This window comes from Malaya genurostris, chromosome 2 (assembly GCF_030247185.1).
Source record: "Malaya genurostris strain Urasoe2022 chromosome 2, Malgen_1.1, whole genome shotgun sequence".
In the NCBI taxonomy this organism is placed as follows: domain Eukaryota; kingdom Metazoa; phylum Arthropoda; class Insecta; order Diptera; family Culicidae; genus Malaya; species Malaya genurostris.
In genome coordinates this window covers 94,629,387-94,646,116 of record NC_080571.1, presented here as the reverse complement: position 1 = coordinate 94,646,116, position 16,730 = coordinate 94,629,387, and the positions used below count along the sequence as shown (strand labels likewise).

At 38.4% G+C, this 16,730-nt stretch overlaps 3 protein-coding genes across 3 annotated transcripts; 1 reads left to right on the top strand and 2 right to left on the bottom strand.

Moving 5' to 3' along the window:
- Nucleotides 1–3,473: 3,473 nt before the first annotated feature.
- Nucleotides 3,474–5,159, bottom strand: LOC131428711 (uncharacterized protein K02A2.6-like). Its single transcript, XM_058592758.1, has one exon. It carries the CDS (start codon nucleotides 5,157–5,159, stop codon nucleotides 3,474–3,476), a length of 1,686 nt encoding a protein of 561 aa, XP_058448741.1.
- Nucleotides 5,160–10,906: 5,747 nt separating this feature from the next.
- On the top strand, nucleotides 10,907–12,420 carry LOC131429706 (pseudouridylate synthase 1 homolog). The gene has a single exon (XM_058594018.1). The coding sequence runs from the start codon at nucleotides 11,037–11,039 to the stop codon at nucleotides 12,369–12,371; it is 1,335 nt and encodes a 444-aa protein (XP_058450001.1). The 5' UTR covers nucleotides 10,907–11,036; the 3' UTR covers nucleotides 12,372–12,420.
- Nucleotides 12,418–13,761, bottom strand: LOC131429707 (MYG1 protein). The gene is made up of 2 exons (XM_058594020.1): nucleotides 13,296–13,761; nucleotides 12,418–13,235 (listed from the first exon to the last, which is right to left on the bottom strand). The coding sequence occupies exons 1-2, from the start codon at nucleotides 13,733–13,735 to the stop codon at nucleotides 12,491–12,493; spliced, it is 1,185 nt and encodes a 394-aa protein (XP_058450003.1). The 5' UTR covers nucleotides 13,736–13,761; the 3' UTR covers nucleotides 12,418–12,490.
- Between the last annotated feature and the right edge of the window lie 2,969 nt (nucleotides 13,762–16,730).

The following is a 16,730-nucleotide window of genomic DNA, read 5'->3' as shown; positions in this document are numbered from 1 at the left end:
AATTTATGTAGTAAGCACATTATCGTATAGTGTTTTTCAACCTACTATGTATTACATTTGTGCTGACTATACAAATTGTCAATGAACGGGTGTACTGTTATTGTCACATAAAGTTACAATTTAGCAGAAAATGTCGTACCTGGGTAACACATCAGTGATGGATTTGAACAAAATATTCTATATTGTGACTGTGTACTTTGGTAGGTCTTGAAGGTAGGTAAAGTTTGTAGCCTTACTAGTTTCCGAGGTTGAAATTCAATTTTTCAACAGTTTTTCCGGCAACTGTTATGTTTTCCAGTGAAATCAACATCTCGTATACGGTTTATTATTCATTATCGGTCGCTGTAGAAACAACATCAAGCGATTGATGAAAAGGAAGATTATCATTTGATTCCCGGATTCAATTCGCTCGAATCCCACGGAAAGTCGTAGGTGAGTATCGAGGTTTGCATCTGGACTTGGCTAATAATTTCTTTCCTGCTTCAGGAAAAACTCCACCGGACAGAACCTTGAATCAACTGATGCTATCAAGCAATGCTAAGCAATATTTCACCAGGTATATTATTATTTGATTTGATGCGAAAATAAAATAGAGTTTAATGAAATTATTTTGTTGTTCTTATTTTAGAATTTAAATTCATAAAACTTTTTAACATTAGCTCATGTTTTGCTGATCTTCAGCATTGTTGAATCAACCACTGCCTTTAGTTTCGAAATAACTAGAAGTGAAATGTCAAAAATACCATGACTCTGGTTATAGCAAGAACTACAATGTAAAAAAAAAATTCGGTCATGGTTAGGCTAACCATCTCAATCGTATTAGTTATTCATACAATACACTGTTCAATATTACTATTCTAGAGCCGATACCATTCATAGTAAACATGAACTTGACCATTGTTGAAATCATCTGATTTCATAGTCGGCTGAAAACCACTATACGCTCATGGTCAAGTTGGCCCTCTATATAGTAACAGTTACCATTTTATTTTTCTGAGTGTACTGACACTAACAATCCTTCCAGGTCGGGGTTCGAACATACGACAGCTGGCTTGTAAGACCAGCGTCCTATGCATTGAACCGCCAACCCGGGACCAGCATTAGGGAGCACAATAAATAAAAAAATCGGAAATAAACTTTTGATCGTCTTTTTCTCAACATGCCGATTTCCCATATGGGACTGATATGCAAGTATGGGCAGTATATAAAATGTAGTGTAGTACTCATATCACATTCAGATACCAGAAAACTGTTATTTTAAATATTGGTTAGAGACTTTCAAAATTTTCATAAAAATCATTGGGATTCTTACCATAAAAACATGGACATTTATTCCAGAAAATCTGCATAGAAGTTCTTATTATTCTGCACTTCTGGGTGGTGTCACCTCACTTTAAATGACACCGATTGATGGCACAGCAAGTTGGGCTATATTGCTAGTTAATTTTCGTTTCTTTTCACTGGACTACAAGTGAAAATCTCGATGCGTGACAACGTGGAGTCGCAAAAGTAAGGGTGAAAATCTTTTCTCGTGAAATACTCAAATTTTCACCGTGTTCACTCGTGGAGGGTTCCACCGGTTCAATGGCTGTAAAAACCACCAGCTACCGATAACATCGTGGGTGTGGGTTTGTGAGGTTTACAAAACGGGCATAGTTGACAGATTAATTTAAATCAAAATCATAATTAATTTTGCTTTATAGTAAAAAATTGTAACCAAAAAAATTTCCTACGAATGTTCAAACTACTTACACTTGAAGGACTCACTGTTCACCATGTTCAAAATTGAATTTTTCACACCGGGAATACACGTACATTGTTTGATTCTTTGGTCGAACTGATAACACACTATTCATTTTAGGGGATGTTCGCATAACATTCATTTTCGTCACGTATAATATTCAATTTGACATTTGGAACTATTTTACGTGATTTTTCAAGTGATTCGAATGTGAATTTTTATTTGTGTGTCAAGATAATGAGCACGCTTACTTATAGTTCTAAAGAATTGGATCAAAAGTCGCACTGTTTCGTAAAAACCATACCTACCAAAAATTGAGTACAACGGGTATTACGATATATTGGGTAAATATGCTTTTTGAAAAATTTGAGTAGATATTACTCGCTTTTGTTGACATTTGTAAATGAGTATAAAGTACCAAAGACATTGGAAATCTACAGGGTCCGCCATCTAACATTTATTTTTGAACTAGCGGTTATTTCGACATTGGTAACCTAAATGTCACTTCTGATTTGACAGAAACTTAGTTGTATCCTTCCGCTGAACGAAAATGGTTGTGTATACGCTTGAGGACCGCGTGAAAATAGTGCAGTTTTACTTTCAAAATCATGGTAATGTTGCGGAATGTGTGCAAAAAAATCATCTTCTCGGATGAGGCACACTTTCATCTCGGCGGGTATGTTAATAAGCAAAATTGTCGCATCTGGGGACGGAAAACCCGCACGTCATCATGGAGAAGCCGATCTCAGAGAGTGACGGTTTGGTGCGGATTTTTGTCTGGCGGCATCATTGGGCCTTTTTTCTTAGAAAATGAGGCAGGAGCCGCCGCCACGGTCAATGGCGAGCGGTACCGCGTCATCATTAGCGATTGGTTCTTCCCGTTACTTGAAGAGGTAGACTTGGACACCTTTTGATTCCAACAAGACGGCGCTCCGTGCCACACAGCCAACGCTACGATCGATCATCTGTGCACAGTCTTCGGAGATCGAATTATCAGTCGAAATTCGGATGTCGTTTGGCCGCTTCGGAGCTGTGATTTGACACCGTTAGACTATTATCTTTGAGCGGCTGTCAAAGATAAGTGTTATGTGGACAAGCCAGAGACAATTCAAGCCTTGAAGGATAACATTCGTGCATCCATAGCTGAAATAAAGCTGCATACAATCGAAAATGTATTAAAAAGCTGGACCGACCGTATGGCGTACTGCAAGGCCAGCCGAGGCAGCCATTTGAATGAAATTATATTCCACAATTACCCGGAAGGATTGTACTTTAATATGAAAAAAAAAAATTTGAATTCGGATGAACCGTTTGTTTTTTTATGCATGTTTAAAACAAAGTTACATTACATTATTCATGCTTCACAGTGTATTTATATGTTTAAAAGTAAACAAGCATTTTAATGTATTTTTCTTACCAACTAGAGCCTGATACGGCTCGATATCTAAAACACATTTTTTTCCATACTGAATTTTGGTAAAATTTTTACTACTCATTCGGGTCGGGTACGGGTACAGGTAATTTTTAATCGGGTACGGGTCGGGTACGGGTCAAATTTTTTATTTTTTTTCGGGTACGGGTCGGGTACGGGTAATTTTTATTTATTATTGATCGGGTACGGGTCGGGTACGGGTAATTTTTTAAATTTTCAATCGGGTACGGGTAAATTTTTTTGCTGATCACTCGGGTACGGGTCGGGTTCGGGTATAAGAATTTCTATACCCGACCATCTCTAATGTACTGCATAAGCCACTGGACGTTTCCGACGAAAAACTGGAGTTGCATCTGGTTTCCGTTCCAATTTCACTTTTGTTTTCGTGCACAACCCTAACTCGTTTCTAAATACACTCGGGTATGCCGCTTTGAGTGACTGCAAAGTGATAGCAGGAACACTGACGTTGTTGCAGTACATGCTAATGGGTAATGAAAAGAGACCGAATGCTTCCATCAAATCGATTCCGAAAAGATAAAGCGGGTTTTCGACCACGTAAAACTGACAGTGATGTTGTTCACCGTTGAAAGACACTAGACTGCTGAACTTAAACAAAAACTGCAATCGGTCGCCTGACGCTGTTGAGGCTAGCTCATTTACTGGTGCAGTGGGTGGTTTACCTATTTTCTCCCACAAGCGTTTCGAAACGATGCTTACGTCAGACCCCGTGTCCAACTGTAGACGCACTTTCACACCGTTCAGCACAATTTTAGCAAAACGGCGCTTTTGATCGACGGTATTTATACGGAGATTTACGGTTTTTGTATTTAACGATCCTGGGTGCTTTCTGTTTCGGCTGGTCTTGAAATTTCGCTTGGCAGAGGAACAATATCCCTCGCGATGTCCGATGTTGCCGCAGTCCTTGCATTTGTGGCTCCGATGAGTGCAGTCTCGAACGAAGTGCATTCCCCCGCAGTACCAGCAGGGTGTAGAGGGTATTTGTTTGCTCTTGTCTGGTCCGGCTGACTCCACTGGTGGCTTATGTTGACGTTTTGAAAACTGCTGTTTTCGCTTGATGAAATTCACTGATGACGTTGATGCTGATGACTCGATCATTGCCGTGTCCCGCTTCAGGCACAACAATCGCTGACAATCTTCCGAAAGATGCTCTAGTGTGACGTCATCACGTTCTTCGATTTTCGCCAGCAGCCGCGTTCGTATTTCGCCGTCTCCCTCTGACTTTAGTCCGCAAACAAACATTAAGCATTTAAACTGCTCTTCGGACAGCTTGCTCAGCTCGAATTCAACACAAGTCTTGTTGATTCGACAAGCGTACGTGACATAATCATCGGTCGGTTGTTTGGTTACCTGTAGACACCGATACCGTTTACTGATGACAGACTCAGCAGCGCCGAAAAGAATTTTCAGCTTTTCCACTGTATCGCTGAATTTGTAATCTTTTGGCGATTTCGGTATGATGTAACTCACGTAACGTTCGTGTTCTGCTGATCCTAGTTTCCGCATGAGCAAGCGGACTTTCGCTTCATCGTCCAACCGTGCGGCATCTTGCTCGAACAAATCGTCGTATCTGCCATACCATGCAGCGAAGGTTATGTTTCCGTCCGGATCGTAGCGAAACTCTTTGATGTTGTTCGCCAGCGAGTCGAGAATCATTTCAGGGTTTGGAGGGACCTGAACATTGATCGATGATATGACACTCCGGAAGAAATCTTGCTGCTGCTGCATTAGCTGTTGCTGCTGCTGCTGCATGAATAGCTGCTGCTGCTGCATAAGCTGCTGAAAGAGCTGGTAGGTGGTTTCTGTAGAAGATGAGCTGCTATTCGCTGATTGTTGCGATGATGGTGGACCGTTGAAAAATGGAGCTGAATGACGCAGATGATTTTGCTGCATTCCCGGGTGCTGTGGACCGCCAGGTAAGCCGGTTCCCGGTTGCTGATGCTCCGGATTGAGGTTAGATTCCGCCATGCTTCTCGTTTTCCCGTGGGTGATGAAGATTGGCTTCTGATCGCCAATTTAACTTAAATCCTCGTCGCCACTGTTGTGGGTGTGTTCGGAGGTGTCCGATAATGAATATAACACGACCCAAACATTAAAAACTGACTTTATTGATAGACGCACAGTTAGAGGTAAAAACGCGTGTTCCTTATTCTACTACATATCACATTCTGATTCTGACACATAGACCGGATGCTGGTCGGTGCATCAACTGAGTGACAGTCGGGCTGCCACCAGTGAGCCCAGCAATTACTATTGGGTTGTAGGGATGGTCACGTCTCCAACATTTAGATATACATAATTTAATTAATTTCAGATTAATTCAATGGAATCTTTTTTGTGCGATCACCGAACCTCATACCAAACGGATTTGTTCACCTCATTTCTGCCGGAATTACTTTAGGGATCCATTAAACACTTCTAAAGGGTGAGAAACTGGAAAATCTGAAAACAAACTCTTGCTTATGTGCATTATTAAATAAAACAGTTGGCATATACGAACAATATGAGTCTGAAGTCAACTGTATCATCCGAACAGAAAATAAAATCGTTATTGAGTAGAATTTAATAAGCTATCACATTTAACCTTTATATACTCAAATTTATATACTACAATCAACCGGCTGCGTAGTTGATTATATCGGTTAAATCGGAATCTACAGTAAAACATTCAGTCAATACTTTTATTCTAATTTATTTTTTTTCAACTGCATTATTACAGTCATCGTATTTTATAATTATGATGGAATAATTAAAGTCGAAAATTATACTTGAACATTTTTTCTGTCATCTATTCATGCATAAACTTTATTTACACATTCGACAAACTGTTCAATATATCGAATATGTATATGAAAATTATGTGTTAAAAACTACATGCAAAGTATAACACCAACAATCTTGCCAGTGGTCCAACTACATTCAGTGGTCTCGTTTAAAGTGAGAATCTCTTGTTTTTATTTACATTCCATATGTAGTTACCAAGGCTACTGGTAACTGTTTTTCAAAATCAATAATTTTCCAGTTTGTGTTGCCAGTTCCAACATTTTTTCATGCGATTTCGTTTTGACATTACCAGTTACTGAGGGGTAGTTAGATTTGCGATACAGTTTTGATAGTCGAGTGGCAGGTCGTGTCGTCGCTCAAATGCTTGAAGTGGTCGAAATTGGATCTCCAGAATGAGCTTTGTGAAAAATAGTCGTTGCGACCATATGCCCGAAATCATATTTAAATGTTAGATGCCAAGAAATTTTCCACCAAATTAAAAAAAAATGGCTATATCATAATTTGGCATTCGTTATTTTGAAATCTCAAATCAGCAAGTTTAGTAACTAAAACTATCATCATTTAATGCACTTAAGAAATTATCGAGAAATACAGCAGTATTTTGTATAAATTGAAAGATAAAGTAAAGAATTATCATGTGCACTCGGGTCCTAATGAAAATTCTATACAGAACTCTGAACCAACTCAGTGTTCACAGTGAGTTGACATAACACCAATGACTTGACAGACAAATGTAGAACAGATCTCAAATATTTGCATTGAGATTATCAAGCTCGAGTTTTATTTTAGACAGTTTTAAATTATACGCATCCTGTCATTTCAGAGCAGATATCCAACACAGCGTTGCGAATGCCTTACAACAGACATGTTGTTCTTTTCAGTGTATTATTCCGCATTTTCGCGTCGATTTTGTCAAGTACTAAACTCCGAAGTAAAGCACAATACTCAAGTATCTTATGGCAGACTCTGTCAGCTTGGGGCAGAGATGCCAGATATTTTCATAGAAAATCTGTATTCTTTGTATAAAAAATCTGTATTAATCTCTAATCACTAATAAAATGAAATTCAAAATACAAAATGATGCTAAAAAATGTTATTCCAATAAATTGTTGTTGTAGGATGGTAGATTCAATCAGTCATTGCCGCGCTCACAAGAATATTCAACGACGAAGTTTCATAGTTTTTTTTATCCACAACAATTGAATTATAATTCCATACATTTATCTAGTTTGAAATTGGTGACTTTATAATTTGACATGGAATTTCAACGCCCAATATTCAACGTCAAGTCGGTTCATACAACTCTCAGCTTGACAGTAAAGCCACAGACTAACAGACATGACAGTATGAGTTAATTCTTATAAAAATAATTTTTCGTGATGCACTAGTTCCACCTATATTGTACTGCGCGAACTATTTACTATCTGTACACCCCTTGTGTTATGTAAAAGTTTTTTTTACTAGTTGGTTTCCCCTCGTTTGTCAACACCGATCAGCTGCTTGCAGGGATGCCTGATTTCATCAAAATATTTGAAATTGAATCGTCACAATAAATTATTGTATTACGTTGATAATATATTTAACTTTTTCGCGATGTTGGAAGGTAACCATTTATTTGACTCAACGTTGTTCATCTAGACTATTTTTCATTGTGTTGGTAATTTTCCCCCGAAATTAAGTGGCGGCAGACCAGAAGTAAGTAAATATTGTAACAAAACGGGTTGGATTTTGTATTGCGTTGGAGGATGAGAAGTAGGCACAATTATGTATATAGTTTTGGCAATATGTATTAAATCTGTATCCTGCATGAAATTCGCATGGACGTATACAAATCAAGACATTACAGGTAATTCTGTATGAATGGCAACTCTGCTGGTAAACGAAAAAAACAAACACAGTCTCGATGACAGACAGGATGTCTTTGATAGGGTAACGTGGCGCCATCATGACACATGTGAGTACTGTCCCAAATAAAGGAATATTAGAAATGACCGTTAAAATGATTGAAGAATCTAATTTGAGTGTCCTGTCTGTTAGTCTGTGGTAAAGCTTCATGATGACATTACTTCCTTGAATAAAGTAATGTCTCTGAGCGCATCTTTTTCCAATAAATCATCTTTTCTGTTAGTTTGTCATTTATTTGGCTTCTCCAATATATGGTTCCACTCAGTCATTGCAAAAAAATGAATATCAGTTCAAATTGGTTTCAAATTATAATATAAATGGATTTCACAGATTTCCATATGAATTTGTGATTTGTCCGTTGATTGATAGATTGTATATCGTCACTGGAGTCAAATACTAAAAGATAGCTCAGACAGAAAAGTTAAACTTTTTCTTTCTTACTTTTTGTGAGATCTAAACAAATCTGTTTTAAATTGCGGAAATCTGTATAAAATCTGTACTCTGTATTAAATCTGTATGAGCATGTAAAAATCTGTATAATACAGATAAATCTGTATAAATAGTAAAATCAATCTTTAGTTCAACGTTGCCAGGTATACCGATTTATCGGTATTTATACAAATATTTGATCTCTATACCGCAATACAGATGTGTACTCCCAAAATACCGATAATACACGGATCGTACAAATAAATACCGATTTTCGTTGATGGCATGGATAGACAGGAGAATAGGTTGCTACGAGACCTTTTTTTGCTCGTGACATTTCCGTAAACTTGTGTTGACGAGATTCTGATACCGATGTGGTACAGATAGATTTGTGCGCCGAATACAGATTTTTGAAAAAATGACCTGACAACTCTGCTTCAGCTCAGCAACGCCATAGCACGGCATTACATTCAACATATCATGTCAATTGTACCCGCACGGTGTTTTGGCTACCTGGGTAGCCATGACCACCGGACGGCTACCAAAATTGATTCAGTGACGGTTGTCAAATCCAATTTGACAAAACAAAGTCGCCTGTATCTAAGTTAGCCAAGCGTTTTCATGCTCTCACCTTCGCTGAAAATGTCAAAGATTTCAATCCCGGTGGATACGGTTGTATCGTTTGAGTTGTATATCTGGCAGCGGCGAGGCAGTCGGTCACCAGAATGTCTGCCAGCCATATTTTTCCAGCTGGCAGCGTTTAGTCAGCCTTATGGCAGCCAAGCGTATGCGTATGCGAACTATTTACTATCGGTACACCCCTTGTGTTATGTGAAAGTAGTTTCACTAGTTGGTTTCCCCTCGTTTGTCAACACCGATCAGCTGTTTGCAGGGATGCCTGATTTCATCATAATATTTGAAAATGAATCATCTCAATAAATTATTGGATTACTTTGATAATATATTTATCTTTTTTAGCGATGTTGGAAGGTACCCATTTATTTTTCTCAAAGTAGCTCATCTAGATTATTTTTTATTGTGTTGGTAATTTTCATCCGAAATTAAGTGGCCGTAGACCAGAAGCAAGTAAATATTGTAACAAAACGGGTTCGATTTTGTATTGCGTTGGAGGATGAGAAGTAGCACAATTATGTATGTAGTATTGGCGATATTTATTAAATCTATATCCTGCATGAAATTCGCATGGACGTATACGAATCAATACATTACAGGTAATCTGTATAAATGGCAACTCTGTTGGTAAATGAAAAAAATAAACACAGTCTAGATGACAGACAGAGATGCCATTTATACAGATTTATCTGTATTATACAGATTTTTACATGCTCATACAGATTTAATACAGAGTACAGATTTATACAGATTTCCTCAATTTAATACAGATTTATACAGATCTCACAAAAAGTAAGAGAGAAAAAATTAAACTTTTCTGTCTAAGCATGCTTTAGTATTTGATTCCAGTAATGAAATAAAAGTCTTTCAATCAACGGACAAATCACAAATTGATATGGAAATCTGTTGTGAAATCCATTTATATTATAATTTGAAACCAATTTGAACTGATATTCAAGGAAGTAATGGCATCATGAAACTTTACTGTCAAACTGAGAGTTTTATGACCCGACTTGACATTGCATATTGGGCGTTGAAATTTCATGTCATATCATGAAGTCAAAAATTTCAAACTAGATAAATATATGGAACTACAATTCAATTGTTGTGGATAAAAAAATAAAAAATAAAAAACTAAGAAATTTCGTCGTTGAATATTCTTGTGAGCGCAACAATGACTGATTGAATTTACCTACCTACAACCACAATCTATTGGAATGACATCTTTCGGCATTATTTTGTTGTAAGACTTTCATTTTATTAGTGAATACAGATTAACACAGATTTTTTATACATGGCAATACAGATTTTCTATGAAAATATCTGGCATCTCTGATGACAGACATGATGTTTTTGATAGGGTAACGTGGCGACATCATGACATATGCGTGTACTGTCCCAACTAAAGGAATTTTCGAAATGACCGTTGAAATGATTGAAGAATCTAATTTGAGTGTCCTGTCTGTTAGTCTGTGGTGCTGCTATTTCGGTGCGCACGAATTTGACATTTCTCTACCCTACTTCTATGTACGAGATCCAATGCGGACTCCCTGAGGACGCCATGATCGCAAAATAGGATGTTATCAATGATTTGTTCGGAAAATGTGAGAACTGTATATCTTGTTAATGTGATGTCTTTGCTAATGGCTACTGTCAGAGATGCCAGGTTCCCAGATTATTGTGTTGCAAAGATTTTCAATTTTCTGCACAGATTTAAAAAAATGACACGGATTTTTTAAATCGATCACAGACTGGCAATGATCCTTCAATTTGCTAGGGAAAACTGAGAGAAAATGAATATCAGACAGTGCGGTTGGAAGTAGCAAGACCTTTTTTTGCACCCTAAAATGATTTCGTTCAGTTATTATATGACGGGTGAAGTGCAAAGATTTGTAGATTGTTTTTTTTACTTAATCACAGATTATCGAAAAAATGACCTGGCATCCTTGGTCTTTGTCACTATCCTCGTGCATGTTCTCATGTGTTTACGCTGTTTATTTATTTCCAAAAACTGCCAGAATTTATAATCAGCGGTTTGTTTGATAAAAATATTGTTATGTTAAATTAAACGGTGTCATATTCTTTTAACTGCCAATGCAAACATTTTTACGGCGTGCTGCCGTCTACACAAACCTTATCAGTGGCTACGGTTTATTTGAAGTGCATACTCTCCGCCTGGCATCTCGACAGATCCGATCCGTTAACTTTCTCGTGCAAATGGCCGAAGCAGTGGAGCAGAAAATAGCCGAGAATAAAATTCGTGGCGAGGAACGTCATAGAAAACGACAGCAGTATGATCCGTTGAAACCCCGTTACAATGGAATCGTCAAAAAGCGTAAATGGGATGATCCACCTTCCGATCCAGAGGCGGTGAAAGATTTCGATCCTGCCTCACGAGTGAAGAGAAGAAAATTTATCATCTTGATGGGTTACTCGGGTGTAGATTATTTTGGTATGCAACGTAATCCTGGGACGAAGACAATTGAGGAGGATTTGCTGGCGGCAATGCTAAAACATGACTGGATAGGTGATGAAGCCTTCAAGCAACCACAGCAGATTCAGTTCCAACGGGCCGCTCGTACCGACAAAGGAGTATCAGCGGCGACGCAAGTGGTGTCCCTGAAACTTCCGGAAAATGTAAATGTGGAAGCGTTGAATGCGGATTTGCCAGCTCAAATTCGAGTATTCGCCGTGAAACGTGTGACAAAGGGATTTAATTCCAAATCAAACTGCGATGCTCGGACATACACGTATACATTACCAACGGCGGCGTTTGCCTTGTACAACGAAAAAGTTAATATTTCCAGCTATAGACTTCCGGAGGACCGTCTTCAGAAAGTCAACGATACTTTGAAACTCTTCGAAGGTACGAAAAATTTCCACAATTTCACAAGTCGAAAGGAGTTTGTTGATCCCTCGGCAAAACGGTTCATCATGTCCTTCGAGTGTGAGGTACCATTCGTTCCAGAGAGCAAAACTGTTGAATTCGCTACAATCAAAATTAAAGGACAAAGTTTTATGTTGCATCAGATTCGAAAGATGGTCGGTTTGATGTTGGCTGTAGTGCGTGGAATAACTCCGGCCGAAACAATAATCAAAGCGTTCGATGAGGTGCGATACGGAATTCCTACGGCTCCTGGACTCGGGCTTGTGTTAAGTAGAATTCATTACGAAAAATACAATGTGCGCTACGGCGAAGATGGTTGTCATGAAAAATTGGATTTTGAGAAGGAAGAAGATCAGATACAGGATTTTTTCCGGAAACATATTGCTTCCACCATAGTCGAAACGGAGCTGAAGACAAATTCAATGGTGGACTGGGTGGAGACGCTTTTAATACATAGTTTTGAACCACGAGAAGACAATGAACCACGCGAGGAAAAAGGTAAGCGAAAATCTAATGATGAGGATGACGATGATGACGAATAATTTCATTTCGCGAAGTTTCGGATTATAAATTGATAGTTCTTTGAAGTTATTCGATGCCTGAGGTTTTGCCTAGAATGTATCCGACAATCCAAATATTTATATTTGCTATAGTTTTAGCCTCAATTTTCTACGGCTTCGTAACTTTTTATTGCCATCTCTAGAGCTCCTTGTCGGGTCTGGTTGCCACCAATGAATCCCGTCTGATGGCAGAACGTAATTCCTTTAATTCCGGAAATTTGCTCTAAGTGTTCGTCTCTTTGCCCGCGCCATGGAGCAGCTAAAAATTTTCGACAGACAAAGCTAGCTGGTTGTAGAGGCACACATATAACCCGCCAATCATTCTCCTTGTTGAAAAAGATGACGTACTTCGGAATACCCGCTATGTCATAGGTTTCTTCCAGCTCGTACAGATGTTCTTTCCACGGGCAAGAATGTTCCAATTCTAAAATCGCACCCGATGAATGAATTTCCTTCCGTTTTTTAACCGCATTTTCGACTATTTCACGGGCAGGCCACCAGACGTTGGCGTAATACAAGACCTTGTCGATAAACTCATTTCCGACGTATGCTTTTGCCTTTTCGAAACGCTTAATCAAATCGGCATCATTTACCTGTTCGTTCCAGGCTGGGTTGAAATGATTAACGCGAGCGCTCAGATGAGTATTAATTGTGTATACTGGTTCTCCGTCGAACATCGGCACTCCGTTATCGATTGCGTCTATCTCGGCAATGAGATTATCGTAAACCTTACGATACACTCCTCGGATCATGTCCGCATTCGGAATGGCTACATAATTCTGTGCAAGAACTTCTCGTATCACATCTTCCCCAAAATATGTATAGATCAATCCGGCGGAGCTCAATCTGTTGAAACCAAACATTTGATTCAAAACCTATGGTGCTGCCATGTTGGACATAACTTACCGAATTTCGCGTTTCACATCCGCTTCTGGTTGCAAAGAATTCATTGTTTCGTTGAAACTTTTCTGATGGTGGTCAAATCGATTCTTTTCCCGATCGAAAACCGCTCCTACGTCTACCACGATGTCGCACTGATCCAGTAGTTTAGAATCCCTCGTTCTTACGATACTAGCATTCGCATATCGTGGAAGCTGTTGCAACATGAAACAGGCCAGTAACTCGTCACAGTGAAATATTCCATCGTGGGTTCCTATCACCAGTTTGTTACTTTCTTTGAAACGCTTCGTAGACTCTTGAACAATGTCGATACTCATGTCTAATCGATTGGGACAACTGGACAAACTAACGGTTACTAATGTCCACACTCGGCGATGCAGGCAAGAAACCCTAAAAACTGTCCCGCACAGGAGTACAGGTAAGCGTTTTGACAGTTGTCGAAGCATGTTTCCGTTGCTATGTTTACCTGTTTACATTAGTGAGTAATTTTAGTACAAATACTGGATTAAGGTCTATTGGCACTTAGACGATCAGATCGGCCCGACATTCGTTTTTCCTTCTTCGACTTTGACCGAGCTGCCGACGCATGCATTTTATGAATTACACTCTTACCAGCTGCTACCTAATTTACTTCAAAACCTACCCAAAATCAACTAAAGTGCATCTCCATTGGCCTTCTAACGACAGTTCCACATGTAGATGGCGCTGTTGTACAAACGATGATGTTTTCAAATGAAGCTGTCAAAATACATAGGAATGTTTTTTGGCATATTGTCGCAAAACTGAAATGTAGAGGCGCTGCTTGTTTAGAGATGATACTTTCAGAAAGAGCTATCAAATCGGTAGGAAAATTTCTAATTACTCCACCTTTTCAATGATTTCTTATGGAAACGGGCAAATTCATTTGAAAAATCATAGTAGAAGTTGAAGAAAAAGTTTTTACTCTGAGGCGGTAATGTTGATCTTAGTTCATTGTGCGAAATCTACCGTTTATTCAGAATAGAGCATTAAACTTGGTTCGATACAATTTTTCAAAAGCCTGGAAATTACAAATAAAGTATCCAAACTAAATAGTACTCGATCGCTACACATTCCAGTACTCGAGAAATCAACATTACACTTGTTTCTGTTTAAAAAAATTAAAATATTACTTTTATTGCTGATATCTATTTGTACTCTTGAATAAACGATAAAAATGTTGCAAAACACTACTGCCGATTTGAAAATTTCCGAAAGAATCCTCCTTTTCTTGGTTCCATTTTTCATTGGCAGGTGTCGCTACCGGTAATCAGCTTTGCGACAATGTGCCAATAGATAGCGGCTGGAGAGAGTGTACTAAACAATTACAGAAGCGCGACCTACTCGTGAAAAATGAAAGCTGGGAAATCTCCCACCAGCTCAGGGAGGTATTCATACACTCAAAATAATAATCATATTATAGTTACGTGAAAAGTTATGTGAATATTTTCCACCCTACTTTTCACGTAGGTTTTAATGGACTGGCATTTAAAAGCTGTTTAATGCATAATCCAGTAAAAGTTACGTGTTTCATAGGTAAAATGTAATGTACTGTTCATATCACATTTATCTATAAGTTCATATCAAATTTAGATACCAGAAAATTACTATTTTACATATTGGTTGAAGTCGAAAGGAAGATTCCAGATTTTGATATAAATCTATGAAATAAACAATGCCATGAAATATAAAACATTTATTTCAGAAAATTGTCATATAATTCCAATGGCTTAAAAAGCAACTAATAACGTCGTGGTATCTCAAATCGACAAGCCTCCAGAAATCGTTTATGTTGTCACTGCCATCCAACCGAAGCCGAAGTCGAGATCCAAGAACTCCCACAACACTACCGATGCAGGTTGAAGTCGCATTACATGGTTCCAGTGTCTAGCTTCATACCGACGGCCTGTTTGAAGCATTCGGCAGGAGCGGGTAAACTTCCGGACTCACGCAGGCACTCGGTCCAGCTGAACACATGGAAACTTTCATACTGGAATGGTCCGGTCGATGGAGTAAAAAATTGTAATTAAATAACTTTTCTCGCAAATATTTACACTACTTACACTTCTAAGGGCCACTGCTCGCCATTTTCAAAATCGAGTTTTTCACACTGGAAATTCACGTAGATTGTTTGACGTTTGGTCAATTCACGTAAACCTTATGTGATGACTATATTCATTTTAGGGGATGTTCGCATAACATTCATTTTCGTCACGTAAAATATTCAATTTGACATTTGAAACCATTCTACGTGATTTTTCAAGTGAATCGAACGTGAATTTTTAAATAAAATAATTGAAATCTCCATCGATGCGCCATCTACCGTCAAAAAAAAAACTAGGAACTCCCTCACCAGACACAAAATGGATTAGCAGTATGTTGGACAATTTCGGAAATAGGGAATAAATAACAATTGCAAGTGTGTACATATATGTTTATATCTGCAATATAAGATTCGGTTTGTTATAGGATTGTACTGTGCCGACTACAAGGATCAGCCCCATGGGGTTGTTCGAGCCATTTATGTGGAACAAGACAACCAAAATTTCTAATGATCGACATTTTCAATTTATCGTCACACTTCCCAGCTTTTATTTTGACGGTAGATGTCGCTTTGTTGAAGATTTTAATTAATTTTTGGCGAATACCTCCCTGAGCTGGTGGGAAAATGTCCAGCTTTTATTTTTCATGAGTAGGTAGCGCTGCAGTAGTTGTTTAGTATGTATTCTCCTAAAAAAATTCTTGTCTCGGACTAGTGGCTCAGAAGGTGGGCTATTTCACGACGGTTGATTTTTCCGGTGGAATGTAATCAGACCCTGACAGCTTTGAGCGAAATCAATTTTCAGTTCAGCAACGCCATCGCACGGCATTACATTCAACATATCATATCAATTCGGTAATAACATGTGATTAGGGCATACCGTGCGATATGCCCTTTTGAAAGTTACGAAAAATAATGCTCATTACTCAAGTTTTAAACATGAAATTCAAGCATATTGCGCACAATTTCGTAGATTGGGCTTCTATCTACGAGATTATATCAGAGCTGCAAATTGTCAGTCATGTCAAATGACCTTGACAGACTGACTAAAATCAACGTCAACTGTAATCGGTACGGTCAATGTGTCTGTCAAATGAGATACTCGATAGTTCTTTGACCAAGTCGAAGTATACTCAGTCAAAGACAGACGACTATTTTGTTTTCTCTCTCATTCTCCTGATCCCTGTTGAAGGAAAAAAAACCATGAGATTCTAACATAAACATAAATTGATAAAGTTCTTCGTTCTTTGCAAAAACTCATCGGACTTCGGAGTTTATTGGTGTAAATGAATTTAATTCAATGTTTATGCTGTTTGATTAATATTTAGTCACATCGTAATCAAGCAGTGACAGGAGAAATGAAGCTAATATTAATCGCATCG

What these genes read in the sequence shown, in the direction of transcription:
- LOC131429707 (XM_058594020.1), bottom strand. Translation starts at nt 13,735, where the DNA reads ATGCTTCGACAACTGTCAAAACGCTTACCTGTACTCCTGTGCGGGACA. An exon ending in GATGTGAAACGCGAAATTCG is followed by an intron (nt 13,236 to 13,295) that starts GTAAGTTATGTC and finishes TGGTTTCAACAG; the next exon opens with ATTGAGCTCCGCCGGATTGA.
- LOC131429706 (XM_058594018.1), top strand. Translation starts at nt 11,037, where the DNA reads ATGCAAACATTTTTACGGCGTGCTGCCGTCTACACAAACCTTATCAGT.
- LOC131428711 (XM_058592758.1), bottom strand. Translation starts at nt 5,159, where the DNA reads ATGGCGGAATCTAACCTCAATCCGGAGCATCAGCAACCGGGAACCGGC.